Raw genomic sequence first — 14,807 nt, 5'->3', positions numbered from 1 at the left:
AAAACTCAACCTGAAAATAGTTGCTGCATTTTTGATTATTGATTTTTTTTTCTTTCTTTTTTTTTCTTTTTTTTTTTTTACTGTGTATCTGATGTACTTGACCTAGGCAAAGTATTTAAATTATTTGGGAGGGCATGTTGTTAAAGTTCTCAGTGTCACAGAGCATTCCAGCATAAAAAAAAAATAAAATAAAATAAAAAATCTCAACAGACCTTAAAGATAGGTTTGTGTCATTCAAAGATTTGGTGAGATTTGGTGGTGTTTATAAATTGTAGAGTACTAATTGGAGAATTTAGCCTCAGTTATTAAATGGAATAAGGTTGACGTTTGAACAAGAGTGAAGATTTACCCTTTACCTGGTATTAGTTACTTCTTTTTTTTTTTTTTTTACTTGAGCACTGTAAAAAAAAGAGTAGATGCCTTAAATGTTTAAGTACAACGAACTTAAATGTTTAAGTCATTTCAACTGAAATTACATTAAAAATGTTTAATCTTGTATAGGCCTAACAAAAAGTTGAAAATTGCATAACTTATTTTTTAAAGCAATGTACAAACATACGTGATTGTTTTTACAGTGTATTGGATATTGTGTAAATTTCATAAGAAACCGTACAAAAGTGTTTGCATATATATGTATGTATATATATATATATATATATATATATATATATATATGTGTGTATATATATATATGTATATATGTATATATATATATATATATATGTATATATATATATATGTATATATATATATATATATATATATATGTGTGTGTGTGTGTGTGTGTGTGTGTGTGTGTGTGTGTGTGTGTGTGTGTGTGTGTGTGTGTGTGTGTGTGTGTGTGTGTGTGTGTGTGTATATAATTACATAGTTTGCATGGGAAAACTTTTTAGTAATTTTGTCCTATACATTGACAATTAAAATTGTTATCATCAAACTCCCATTTCAAATTATTCAACAAATATATCCGTTTTTATTTTGTGTTGTAATAGGATGAAATAAGACTAATACCATTAGGATCATTTGGTTATAAATTATGACTTAATTTTCAATAGAAATCCCTTTGGAATGATTTTTGATTGAGCCAGATGTCTGGGCATGAATACAAGCTAATAATGTTTATCAGGCGGCAGCAGAAGCATTCCAGAGTGCAGTTAAAGTAGGACTAATCCCCGTGACGTCACGGCGGGGAGAGGGGGGGGAGAGAGCCTTTCAGAAACACGAGAAGAGTCGCTTTCAGAGGAGCAAGTACCAACATGCCCAGATTGCGGGACTTCCAAGCAGATTGTAACAATATATAAAAGTCGGAAATTGATCTTTAGCTACAGAGCTGTCAGGCGGCAATGCAGCGACGATGCGTTATATTAAAGAACGGGCGTTTTAGGGGAATTTTAGCAGAAACGTGTAAAGTTGAGCTAAACGATTAAATGTAGGCGTTTATACTGTATAGTGGGCGCACAGCGGTTTTGCGCGTTTTCATGAAATGTTCGCTCGATAACGCTACGCGAAAACATCAGTGAAAGCTTCGCCGATTCTGATTAACGTTTAATTTTGGTTTCACACCAATCTTTATTCAGAATGAACCAGTGTAAAGTCATGAAGGATGGTTATCTGGAGAAGAGGAGTAATGGACTTCTGCAGCTGTGGAAGAAGAAGCGTTGCGTTCTGTCAGAGGAAGGACTCCGTCTGTACGATTGTAAAGGCGAGAGCAGCAAAGAGATGCGCTTCGAGCTGATGACCACGCTGGACTGTGTGGAGTATAAACGGGGTCTGGTGTACTTCACCATCGTGATGAACGGCGGGAAGGAGATTGACTTCAGGTGCCAGCAGGAGGGAACGGCGTGGAACGCGGAGATCGCGCTCGCGCTGGTGCGCTTCAAAAACCGCGTCGCCGTTCAGACCGGCAGGAACAGACAGTTGTCACATCTGGGCAGCTGCGGGGAGGGAGACGTCGAGCTTTGAGGGTAAAGACAACTGGTTTTGATGTTGATCAGCATTTATTTTGGAAGGGTTGGTTGTGTGTCCTAGCACGGAGAACCATTCGCGTGCTCTTTCGGGAATCAATTATCCAGAATAGCATCTGCTTTTCATTTACTGGATTGAGCTCTATGAAACACAGACACACGTTTGTGTTCACGTCTTTTGGAAAATCGCGGCTTTAATTATTCATTCACTGTTCTGAGAGGCTTAAACGCATGAAATAGTTGCCTGAGGACCGGAAGGATTCCCAATTACATGATGGAATTTCGTTGATAATTTGGAACCAATTCTAAAGTATCCTATTGGGAATTTGCTTCTAATAATTCAATCACAAAACAAAAGCTGTATATTTTAGAACGCATAGTTCCCAATATAACTATTCAGTTGGAATAAAGCTCATGTGGAACATCGAAAAGACCATTATAGAACTCCAATAGATCCCAAATGATTGTCATTAGCAAGTCATTAATCAGTTAATTAAAGAGTTTCAGAAGCACAATATTTAAATAGTTATAACAACCCTTTGGAATGATTACATTATTCAAAATGATGTTTTAAAATTCTTATTTGATCCAATTAGAATCCTTTACATTTGGTTCCACATTTTAATATAACAAAAAATCCACTAGGAATTTTGGACACTGTTTTTCATTATAAAGGCATTCCTGCTTGACCTGCTCCCATTCATAAAGCATAAACAGCTGAATAAAGCTAAATGAAACAGGGAAATCACACCAGATAAAAATGTTAAAAATGTTATGATAAATTATGACGACATGTTTTTACGTTGCTTTAACTCATACAAATAATTTAAGCCATTTTCAACTTTTTTTTCCAATTTACACAAGATTCAACTCATTTTTTAAAGTCAGTTTAATGAAATTTAAGTTTAAATGACTTAAGCATCCAAGTTGATGGTACTTTTTTTACAGTGTGTAATTTAAGTGCACTCAAGCATTAGAAATCCACTAAATGGGGCTTGTGAGAATTTGATTTTATGCCATGTCCAACATCTGGGCATGAAAAAAAAAATGAATGAAAGACTTGTCTGCTGTAAATTGATTTTACTGAATTATTTCCACAACTCACTAATGCAGTGTTACTATTGTATTCTCAGCCCAAACACAGCACTGGATCCAGAATAGAAAGAGAGAGAGACTGTGGACAAGAAAATGAAGGCCCATTGTTAAAGAAACACCATATGAAAGGACTTATTCTGAACTTGAAAACTCGTATATCTTTTATTTTGTACTCCACCTTTTTTCACCATGACACCTTTCGGCACAGTGGATGGATTTCTGCACGTCGGCATGAATGTTTTGAAAAGATTTAATGCACTTTTACTGCATAAGTCAACAGGAAAAGAGAGACCCAATGGATTGCTCTTCACCATAATTCAATGCTTCACTCCTCACAATGCCAGAGTGGATTTCGGTGTCGACTTTACACTTTTAAGAGACGTTCTTACCTCGCGTGAAATGGAGGACTCACACTCAGTATTATAACTGAAAGCATGATGCTGATTCAGGAGACATTAGCCATAGATGAAGTATGACTCACAACTGCACTCTTTAACATTTCATAAGTATTTGAACAAGGAATCTGGATTCATTCCCATGTAAAGGTTCTTCAATCGCACGAAAAAGCACAGCAGACCGATTTCCCCTGGAATGCATCCCGACTGCATGGAAAACTTGATGGATGTGTTTTTATTTTGTTTTCCATTGGGCAATGCTGTTATTGCTACAATTTTTCTCCGTATTCTGCCTACATACCCAGAGCGGTTGCCAAAGTTAAAAATAGTTGTCTTTGTGATGGTTAAAAAAGATTAAACAGGAAGTGTTTAATTTTTGTTTCACAAAGCTCATTATGTCATTAGGTACACATTGTCCAAATAAAAAAAAGGATGATTTTGTGGCATTGTAATCTGATTTATTTTAATTGGTTTGTTGAAGCCCAAGGCAACAGTAGGGAGTTAATAGCAAATTAGAAGCAGCATTGTAGGCGAGTCTCAGTCTCTTGAAGCTCAAGCGCCTGTGCGGCACATGCCCGAACAATGGCCTCACTGACTAATATTGTCAGTTGTCAGTTTCACTGAGAGGCCGTCGAAGAAGTTGTCAAACAGGGCTTTTATCGTCAGGATGAATGTGATTTGCTGTTGCACAGGAACCTGTGGAAGTTAAGTGCTGCACTCCTGCATTAACAAAACCAGGTGTGAAGGGAAGTATAGGATTAATATCAAACATGCCACAACCAGTTTGTTATCATAGCATGATAAATGGCGAAATGAAATGACAGACTGTGAAAGATCTGTTCACTAGGAATCTGACGGTCTCTCATTGAGAGGTCAGTTCGTGTCGGACAGAAATCTTCACATATGGTTCATGGGGTCACAGCCCAATAATGGCGGGTAGGGGGAAAACAGAGCTAAATACAAACAACAACCATATAATAGGTTTAATTCGAAAGTACTGTAAACGACAAAGGAATACGACATAAGGTTTGACAAAAATAAAGAGTCGAGGGTCGAACATGTTTATTTTTTTGTTGTTTATTCGCAATTTTTGCAGCTGTTACAAGGCTGTTATGATGGCCATGAGTCACATTACAAGTAAAAAGATTTACAACATATGTTTATTTTCATATTAGACACAGCTGATACTAACTAATTTAGGGGTTTTGCGTATGACAAATTATGTTACAATAAATGAATGTTTAAATATGCATATATTCATATGTATATTTTACGTACTGTATATGCATATTTATATACATACAGTACTATATTTTATTTATATTTTAATTATATAATTTATTTTTACAGACATTTCATATTCACTCCCAGAGCTGTCGTTTTGAAATTTCTATTTATCAAAGAATCCTGAAAAAATCACTGTCAAAAAAGTCCTGTCAAATTGATTAATTGTGATTAATCGCATCTAACATAAAAGTTTGTAAATGTATCCATATATATATATATATATATATATGTGTGTGTGTGTGTGTGTGTGTGTGTGTGTGTGTGTGTATTAGACGTGATTAGTCGCATCTAAGATACAATTTTGTAAATGTATAATATATATGTGTGTGTGTATATATATATATATATATATATATATATATACGCATATATTTACAAATTTTTAGTTAGATGTGACTATTCGCAATTAATCAATTTGGCAGCACTAATATAATGTTTTGCATATTTATATGCATACATACATACATTTACAAACTTTTTTGTTAGATGCGATTAATCACAATTAATCGATATGACAGCACACATTTTTATATATAAATATATATATATATACATATATACACAGTATATATGCCTGTCTCTGCGTGTCATGAAACAATCAGCAAATTTTCTCAAGTAAAGTGAATTTCTACTGATGCTCCCTACTGAGTGTGTAGGCAGCATTAAACACTGTAGTCACCCCGTGGGTCGCAGCACAGCTCCTGCCATATTTTAAGTTCTGGTCTCCAGGCCGCTCAGTGCCCTGGGCTCTGCCTGTGGTGTTGCAATAATAGGCAGATTGTGTGTGTGGAAAACCCCAGAGCCAGAGCTACTAAGGAGGCTCTGTTAAAAAAAAGCCACAGTCTTGAGATGACTCAGCAGTCTGGCAGCAAAACCTGAACAAGAGCCTGCATACAGTCTGCTAGACCTCGACACATGCGTGCAGTGGCTTTCCTGCGTTGTGGAATAAACTCCTCTCTGAGTGTGTGTGAGTGTGTGTATAAGTACTAATAGTTCCGTTGAAGTTTTAATTTGCTCTGTGGCGAGTAGATAAGAGCCATAAATGAGCATCTGTGTAGTTATTTATTTACTCTAAATCTTTGAGTTCAAAGCAATTGTACAACAGTAGGTACGTTTGTCTCAGATGACTCCTTCAATGTCACAAACACACTTACAGACACTCAGTCTCTCCCAGTTACATAATGCTTAAGTCTGCATCCAGACATGTTGTGGCATCTTTTCCCAAGGTGTGTCTCTGCGGTTTGTGTCAGTCAGTCTGTATGGATATGACTTCACACTCATAAATACACACTGGATCATGAGGGAAGTGACCTGCAGTAAATAGAGCATCACATGTGCATGTGAAGTGTGTTCAGCAGCTGAGCTCTGCATAAACACTGCGTTTACACGAAACTGTTTTCAAGTAAAAACGGAAAAAGTTGTATGCGTTCATTTACACGTCAACAGCTTTTTTTGGGAGCCTGAAAACGCAAACTTTTGAAAAGGGGTTTCAAAGTGCAAGTTCATGAAAATGTTACCGTTATCGTTATCATAATTTGTGAAAACAGTGATGTCATGCACATGTGTATTACGTGTTCAGTCTATAGGTGAGTAGTGTTTCTTTACAAAGTGACATCGCCATCTACTGGCCAGGCATGAATAATACAGCGATTTTAATCGTTTTCACGGATCCGTGTGAACCGGGATCGGTTTGACAATTTTGTTATCTGTATGTGAAGAAACGCAAAGGAAAAACTTTTCTGTGTTCAGTACATCATTGTTGTGTAAACTTACCCTGAGGCAGAAAATAAAATACAAAAACAAAATTATTATGTTCTAACCAGAGTTATTATCGTTAACTATACTATTAAAAACATTTCTGTTAACTGAAATAAAACTAAAATAAAAGAAATAAAATATTAGTTGAAAAACTAAAACTAAAACAGAACTAGAAATGTTGCCTTAGCAATACATTTTTTAAAAAAGTTTACGTTGAAACATATAATTATTAACTAAAAATAAAATTCAATTAAAAAAACTAATGTAACACTGGTTCTAACAAAGAAAAGAATAAATTAAAGAAAAAAAGACAAAAAATAATATTATTCCAACTATTAGTAAATTAAAATGTCAAATTATTTGATAAGCATGACATTGATTGATCATTATCATGACTAAATATTACAGCAGAAATTGGTATATTGGTGAATTTAAAAACTAGTTTAATGGGATAGTCCAAAATTTTTTTTCTTCTGTGGAACATAAAAAAAGATATTTTGACGATTTCTTTCCATACAATAACAGTCAATGGTAACCAAAACTGCACTGTACAACCTGATTTTTTGGTTGTAGGAAAATTCTGGATTATTAAAAGATTATTGAAATAGGCCTATATTTTACAAGGAAATACTATTTCAGTCTTTCCACTTCAAAATTTCACGTGTAATTCAATGTGTTGCTCGTCGTTTCTTTCTGATTATTTGTGAAATTTAGGCTACTAGCAATTCCTGAGGAAAAATAGTTTCTACACCATTTTTTCAATGTGTTTAAGTAGCAATTTTTTTCTGAATATCTTCTCTTGCGTTTTGCGGATGAAATGCTCTTTCATCTCGTTAAGCGAAATACAAACACAAATGAGAACAAAGGTAAAGTTAATATGATATTTGTTTCCCCTTGACTGCAGTCTTCATGTCTCTCACATTCCAGAAGGTTCTGTGCGTCACTGACAGAGGCATGTGAGGAGTAGAGACACAGTGTGTGTAAACTGTGTTAAAATAGCAGCTGAGTGAGAGCCTGATGGACTCAACAAGTCTCTTTAACCTGTGTGTAATCAACAGAAAACAGATCTTCCCTAAAGCTCTGGGTCAATGAAGTGTGATTCCTCCAGGAAACTAAAGCTGCACTTGAGTTCTAACAGCCATCAAATATTAGACTATTAAAATTCATAGCGTCCAATCGAAAGGGACTGGTTGCGTATGAGAGGGAACGAGTTGCTGCGTCACAATGCCTGAAAACATGCTTTTCATTGCCTATATTTTGGTCTCTCTCTAAGACTGTGAACTCATTTAAATGTATGATGTTATATGTATAAAGGAAAAGTTCGATCAAATTAGTTTATTGGCACAATTGAGTCAGCAGCCAAAGTTATTATATTTTAATATATGTTTTATATCAATATAATGTTTAATATATAATGTTAAAAATCATTATTATTAATCAATCATTGATCACACTTTAGTTTAGGGTCTAGTTCTCATTATTAACTCTGACTTTTCCCTCAATAAACTCCTAATTGCTTATTAATAGTTAGTAAGGTAGTTATGCAGAATAAACCATTAATATGTGCTTTAAACAACCAATATTCTAGTAATATGCATGCTAATATGTAACTAGTTAATAGTGAGAATTGGACCCTATTAACAAAAATCTAAATAAAACACTTACTAAAAAAATATGAAAAATATAGTTGTCTACCTTGTGACCATGTGAACATTAACCAAATTTAGAGAACCGTGAACATGCAAATGTGTTTTGCTATATTATTGAATATTTTTGGTCAAAAAAGTACATAATAAAATTGACTAGATCTCCAGCAGAGGGCAGACTGACTCAAACATCACAAGGAAGACTGATGTTTATTGTGAAGAATTTCTGCAGTTCTGCAAATAATATAATATAATATAATATAATATAATATAATATAATATAATACACAGTTTTATCAGTTCTGTTGATGTAACATTCCTGATTATGCAGAAAGAATGTGATTGCTGATCCTCAAGCAAATCTATTCTGGAGACTACCACAATATGAAAACTAAAGTGACCTTTTATTTCATTATATATATATATATATATATATATATATATATATATATATATATATATATATATATATATATATATATATATATATATATATATATATATATATATTATAGTTTTATCAATATTACAGTTTTTAAAAAATATACTTTTGGGATTTGAGATACTCTACAAGTGCGCATTAAATACATTGAAGTGGTCTTGTTTTTAAATGGGTCTCAGGTTGTTTGTCACACAGGAGGAGTGAGTGAATGAATGGCTGATTCTCTGGCAGAGTGCGGCTGCTATTGTGTATTGTCAGGCTTTAGTCTCAATATATTTTCATAGCATTGACCCTATTTGATGGCAACATGATGGTTAGTTAATTCCAGGTCATGCAGGTCTAGTAAGGCCACTCTAACAAGTGGGCTGTTGACAGTCTTTTCTGAAAAGAAGAGACATCCAAAACCCCCTCTGTAAAAAAAACTTTAACTCTACTACAAAATGAAACATGAATTTTAAACCTGGCTTCATCCAATGTTCAGAGTTAAAGTTTGAAATTGTATGCAAGTGAGCACATATTCAATTAGATAATGTCTCATTTGCATAATTAAACATGACATTTCAGAAAACTTGTTATACAAAAACCGAGGTGTCATACAAAATCAACTGGTTGAAATTGTTAAATAATGCATATTGCCAATAACATCATTGAATACATGAAATGTGAGCATCATTCATCATTAGTGTGAGCAAATGTGAGCATCATTCATCATTAGTGTTCCTGGGATGGTGCTGCTCTTCTCTCTAGTAATATGGCACATAGTCTTAGAGCTCAAACATGACAATCTGGGGCTCAGGTCAGGAAGCAGACAAATTGGCTAAACCGACCGTCTGCTAGCTGTCTCACGTCACTGAGGTCAGATAAATCCCATCACATAGAGACTCTTTCACCTAGATATCATCACAGACTGTGTCTGTTCAAAATTTAATAGATGTTCAACAAATAAAAAACAGATATAATACAAATGAAGGTCAGCATGAGAGGCATTGAGTGAGATGCTTCAGCGCTGCAGGAGATCACGAGAAGAGGAGAGGAATGTTACCCTGCTGCTCAACAGGTGCTGGATTTAACACACACTCACACACACACACACACACACACACACACACACACACACACACACACACACACACACACACACACACACACACACACACACGTGTGTGAAAATAGAGACACCAGCCACCATAGTCACATGTTTGCCGGGAGCCAGAGAGCCTGACATCAAAGCAAATTTAAAAGTGCTGGCTAATGCTAATTGTAAATTCTCTAAGATTATTTATTCACGTCGGCACTAATGATGTTTGACTTCCCCAGTCGGAGATCACTAAAATTAACGTTAAAGAAGTAAGTGAACTCGCCAGTACAATGTCAGACACTGTAATTTGCTCTGGCCCCCTTCCTGTTCGAAGGAGTGATGAGATAGTTAGTATACTGTCCTCACTCAATGGCTGGCTATCTAAGTTGTGTCCGCAAAATAATATAGAATTCATAGATAATTGGAAAAGTTTTTGGGGCAGACCTGACCTGTTGAAAAGAGATGGTTTTCATCCCTCCTGGGATGGTGCTGCTCTTCTCTCTAGTAATATGGCACATAGTCTTAGAGCTCAAACATGACAATCTGGGGCTCAGGTCAGGAAGCAGACAAATTGGCTAAACCGACCGTCTGCTAGCTGTCTCACGTCACTGAGGTCCCATCACATAGAGACTCTTTCACCTAGATATCATCACAGACTGTGTCTGTTCAAAATTTAATAGATGTTCAACAAATAAAAAACAGATATAATACAAATGAACAAATAATAAAGCTCGGGTTGCTGAATATTCGTTCCCTTACTTCAAAAGCACTTATTGTTTATGATATGATCACAGACTATAACCTAGATGTGCTGTGTTTGACAGAAACCTGGCTAAAACCAAACAATTACATTACTTTAAATGAGTCCACCCCCCAAGATTATGTTTATAAATATGAACCTCGTATGAAAGGCAAAGGGAGAGGTGTTGCTGTAATTTATAGTAATATTTTCAGAATTACTAAGAAAGTCTAGATTCAAATATAATTTGTTTGAAGTGTTGGTGCTTAATGTAACAATATCTAGCGTAAATGATAAATCACATTTTAGATTTGTGCTGGCTACTGTATACAGGCCACCAGGGTACCATACAGACTTCATCAAAGAAATTGCTTACTAATGTAGGATTACAAATGTATTAAAATGTTTTCATTTAGGTTCCAATACAATGGTATATAAACTGAGACAGTTTCGTATACTGAATTCAGCATTTAAGGTTATGATGATGATGATGATGATGATGATGATGATGATATTTGCTGTGAAATAGTTTTCCAGCAAGAGAGTCCGACAAAACCTGTTTTCTGTATCTGGCAGAATCAGGGCCTGCGCTCCGCACACGCACATCACGCACTGCGCGTAGGGCACCAAGTGCTTTGGGGGGGCACCAAAAAATCTGGGTCGTGAAAAATCATCACAATAGGCTACTAGTACAAATAACAAATAAAATATCTAAAGCATGTTAATATACAAAAGCAATACAAAAGTAATATAGGCCTAGACCAAATTAGTCGAGAAAAAGGTGAATCTCCTGTGCCAGTCTCCCTTCTCCCTCTGGTGCCCTCCCTTCCCCACCTCCCAGTGGTCTGTTCATGCCTCAATCAATGTCAAATTTGGCAGACACCGACCTCAGACATGGCATCGAAAAGGCACAAGAGTCGGGGGCGGAAAAAGGAAAAAGAAGAGACAGCGGGATGATACTCGTGCGTCGCTTGCAGGTAAGACAATGTTTTAAATAAAAATGTTAGTTTTGTAGCGCGGGCGCCCTTGCGTCGTGTATGCATGTCCAGGGGGGCGTCGCTAGTAGTGCAAATGATCCGGGGCAGGCTTTTTTAGCCCTGCATGTTGAATCTTTTATTTTAACAGGGTCCGGGGGTTTCTCCCCAGTGAAATTTTGAAACTTGGGTTGTTTAAGATGCAGTTAGTTTGTTTGAGAATAAAAGGAAGACCGCTTAGATACGTTTTTTCGTTGTTGTTCTATGCGGATAATGCGGTCATTTTCAAGAGTTTCATAGGCCAAGGCCCAAGGGCGACATCTGTTGGTGAAACTGCAATTAGGAAAGAAAAACCCACAATCTCAGTGTTTGTATATTTTCATATTCACAGATTTGTCAAATTATTAGGGCTGGGAAAAGATTAATCGCATCCAAAATAAAAGTTTGTGTCTACATGATATATGTGTGTGTACTGTGTATAATTATTTTGTATAAATACACACACATGCACGTATATATTTAAAAAATATTTGCATGTATATACTGTATATATTTATATATAATTTATATTATATATACATTTAAATATTGGGGCACCACCAAGCATTTGTGCTTAGGGCACCCAAATGGCTAGCGCCGGCCCTGGGCAGAATACTGCTCCCACACTCAGGCCGGCCAGTGCGGGGCTACTAATAATAGGTGAGCCCCCTCCTGGCGAACCCTCTCCAGAACTCCCGGAAGCAAAGATATGGGGGGAATGCATACAGGTGCAGCCTCGGCCACACCTGCACCATAGCGTCCAGTACAAGAGGAGCTGGATATGTGAGGGAGAACCAAAGCGGACAATGGGTTGTATCGTAAGATGTGAAAAGATCGACCTGAGCTTGACCATAGTTCTCCCATATGAACTCCACCACCTCGGGGTGAAGTCTCCACTCCCCGGGCCTCAGCCCCTGCCTTGACAGGATATCTGATCCCACATTCAGACACCCTGGAATATAAAATGCCCTGAGTGACAGTAATTTCCCCTGGGCCCATAGGAGGATCTGATGAGCCAGTTTGCATAATAATCGGGACCTCAGACCCCCCTGATGGTTGATGTAAGAGACCACCGATGTGTTGTCTGTGCGGACAAGCACATGATGGCCTCTCAGGTCTGGCAGGAAGTATTTGAGAGCCTGAAATACCGCCATCATCTCTAGTCGGTTTATATGTCACGAAAGCTGATGGTCCTGCCAGAGACCTGTCGCCGAGCGGCCACTCATGACCGACCCCAGCCTGTGAGGGAAGCATCCGTCGATAGTGTTACGCGTCGACAAGAAGCCCCCAATACTGGGCCCTGGGCGAGGAACCAAGGTTTCTTCCACATGACCAAGGCACGTAGGCATAGCCGCGTGACTTTGATCGTGCGAAACAGATTTCCCCTCAGAGAAAACCCCTTGGTCCTGAGCCACCCCTGCAGGGGTCTCATGTACAGAAGGCCAAAAGTAATTACGTTGGACGCAGCTGCCATGAGACCCACCAGTCTCTGAAACTGTTTCACAGTGAATGACTGGCCTAGTTTTACCCTCTTTACGGCTGTGAGAATCGCAGAAATACGTGCTGGAGACAATCGTGCTTGCATAGTTGTCGAATCCCACATCACCCCTACAAAAGTGGTCCTCTGGGCTGGGAGGAGCACACTCTTCTTGGTGTTTAGCCGCAACCCCAACCTCTTTATTTGAGACAGAACGACATCTCGATGCCGAACTGTCAACTGCTCGGAACGAGCCAGGATCAACCAGTCGTCGATATAGTTTAATACGCGAATGCCCTGTAGTCTCAGAGGAGCCAGCGCTGCATCCACGCATTTTGTAAAGGTGCGGGGGGATAAACCTAGGCCGAATGGAAGGACCCGATATTGGTATGCTTGGCCCCCGAAAGCAAACTTCAGGAACTTCCTGTTATGAGGATGAATGGATACATGAAAGTAAGCGTCCTTCAAGTCTATTGTGACAAACCAGTCCTCGGACTGAATCTGTGATACAATCTGTTTGAGTGTAAGCATCTTGAACTTGAGTTTGTGAACTCTGCTGTTTAACTGACGCAGATCTAGAAAAGGACGCAACCCTCCACCCTTCTTGGGAATGATGAAGTAACGGCTTTAAAACCCTGACTCTCTGCTTGGAGGAGAAACCCTTTCTATAGCCCCTTTTTGCAGAAGCGTCATTACTTCTTGCTCCATAACCCGAGCCTGCTCTGGGTCCACCACTGTGGGAAGGACCCCTTGAAATCTGGGCGGACGAGAACCGAACTGAATTCTGTAACCCTTTTCTATTATATGCAGAACCCACTGAGAAATATTTGGCAGTAGTTTCCACGCTGGCAGAAATTCTAATAAGGGGACCAGTCTCTCGAGACTCGCCTCGGGATTTGGTTGAACAGACACTTCGGTGCCCTGAAGTGGCGAACCGGCAGGGAACAACCGAACTGACCATTCTACGACCCACCTCGAAGGATCGTATGGGGACGCTGACATCTCGGTGCCCTGAAGCGGCGAACTGGCAGGGAACAACCGATGTGGCAGCACTGCGACTCTCCTCAGAGAATCGCCCCCCAGAGGGCGCCGAGGAGGAACGATTTCTCGGCATGCTCCACTCCCAAACAAGCAACAGAAAGCTGATGTGTGTCCCCACCCGTGATGAAACGAGGGCAAGGGACAACACAACGCTTGAACTCTTGTTTCGCCATAATATATTTATATATATATAGATAGATAGATAGATAGATATAGTGTGCTTGTGACAGACAACAGTAAATAGACAAGGACAGTATACAGAGAGCGCTTGCTGAAGGCAACAGAAGCTGTCGCGGTCTGTTTTCAGGTGTGCTTTATAGCTTCTTGGTCTATGACGTCACCCACCTATGACGTCTCGCTCTTCCATTGGACTGATTATACACGTGCTTCTTGACGCAATCACGCAGACCGTTCCCACCGCGTCTCAACGCAGCTCGAGTTCCATTGAAAGGGAACTAGAGGTATTTCGCATTTCATGGAAAGAGAGAACGATTGTATATTGTTCAAACCTATTAGAAGAAAATAAACAAAACCCTTGGTATTTATTTGCAACAGTGGCTAAACTAACGAAAAATAAAGCTTCAAGCCCAGACATTTCCAAGCAGGACAGCAGTAATGACTTTATGATTTTTTTTTACTTACAAGATTGATAATATCAGGGAGAAAATTATAACTATGCAACCGTCTACTACAGTACCGCATCAGACAGTGCAGTGTAGTTTCACTGACGAAAAATTAGATTCATTCATTGCTTTAGGAGAGGGGGAATTTTATAAACTCGTTAAATCATGAAAATCGACAACATGTATGTTAGACCCTATACCGACTAATCTACTGAAAGAGATGCTTCCAGATGTCATAGATCCTCATCT

General features: G+C 38.1%; 1 protein-coding gene across 1 annotated transcript; it reads left to right on the top strand.

Annotated features, from left to right (window-relative positions):
• Positions 1–1,198: 1,198 nt before the first annotated feature.
• phlda3 (pleckstrin homology-like domain, family A, member 3) lies at positions 1,199–3,900 on the top strand. The gene is made up of 2 exons (XM_077204722.1): positions 1,199–1,964; positions 3,098–3,900. The coding sequence occupies exon 1, from the start codon at positions 1,579–1,581 to the stop codon at positions 1,960–1,962; it is 384 nt and encodes a 127-aa protein (XP_077060837.1). The 5' UTR covers positions 1,199–1,578; the 3' UTR covers positions 1,963–1,964; positions 3,098–3,900.
• Positions 3,901–14,807: the final 10,907 nt, after the last annotated feature.

Source organism: Siphateles boraxobius, unplaced genomic scaffold (assembly GCF_051911475.1).
Source record: "Siphateles boraxobius isolate OS27281-9 unplaced genomic scaffold, OSU_SipBor_1 50, whole genome shotgun sequence".
NCBI lineage: Eukaryota > Metazoa > Chordata > Actinopteri > Cypriniformes > Leuciscidae > Siphateles > Siphateles boraxobius.
This window is presented reverse-complemented; position numbering and strand designations above follow the sequence as displayed.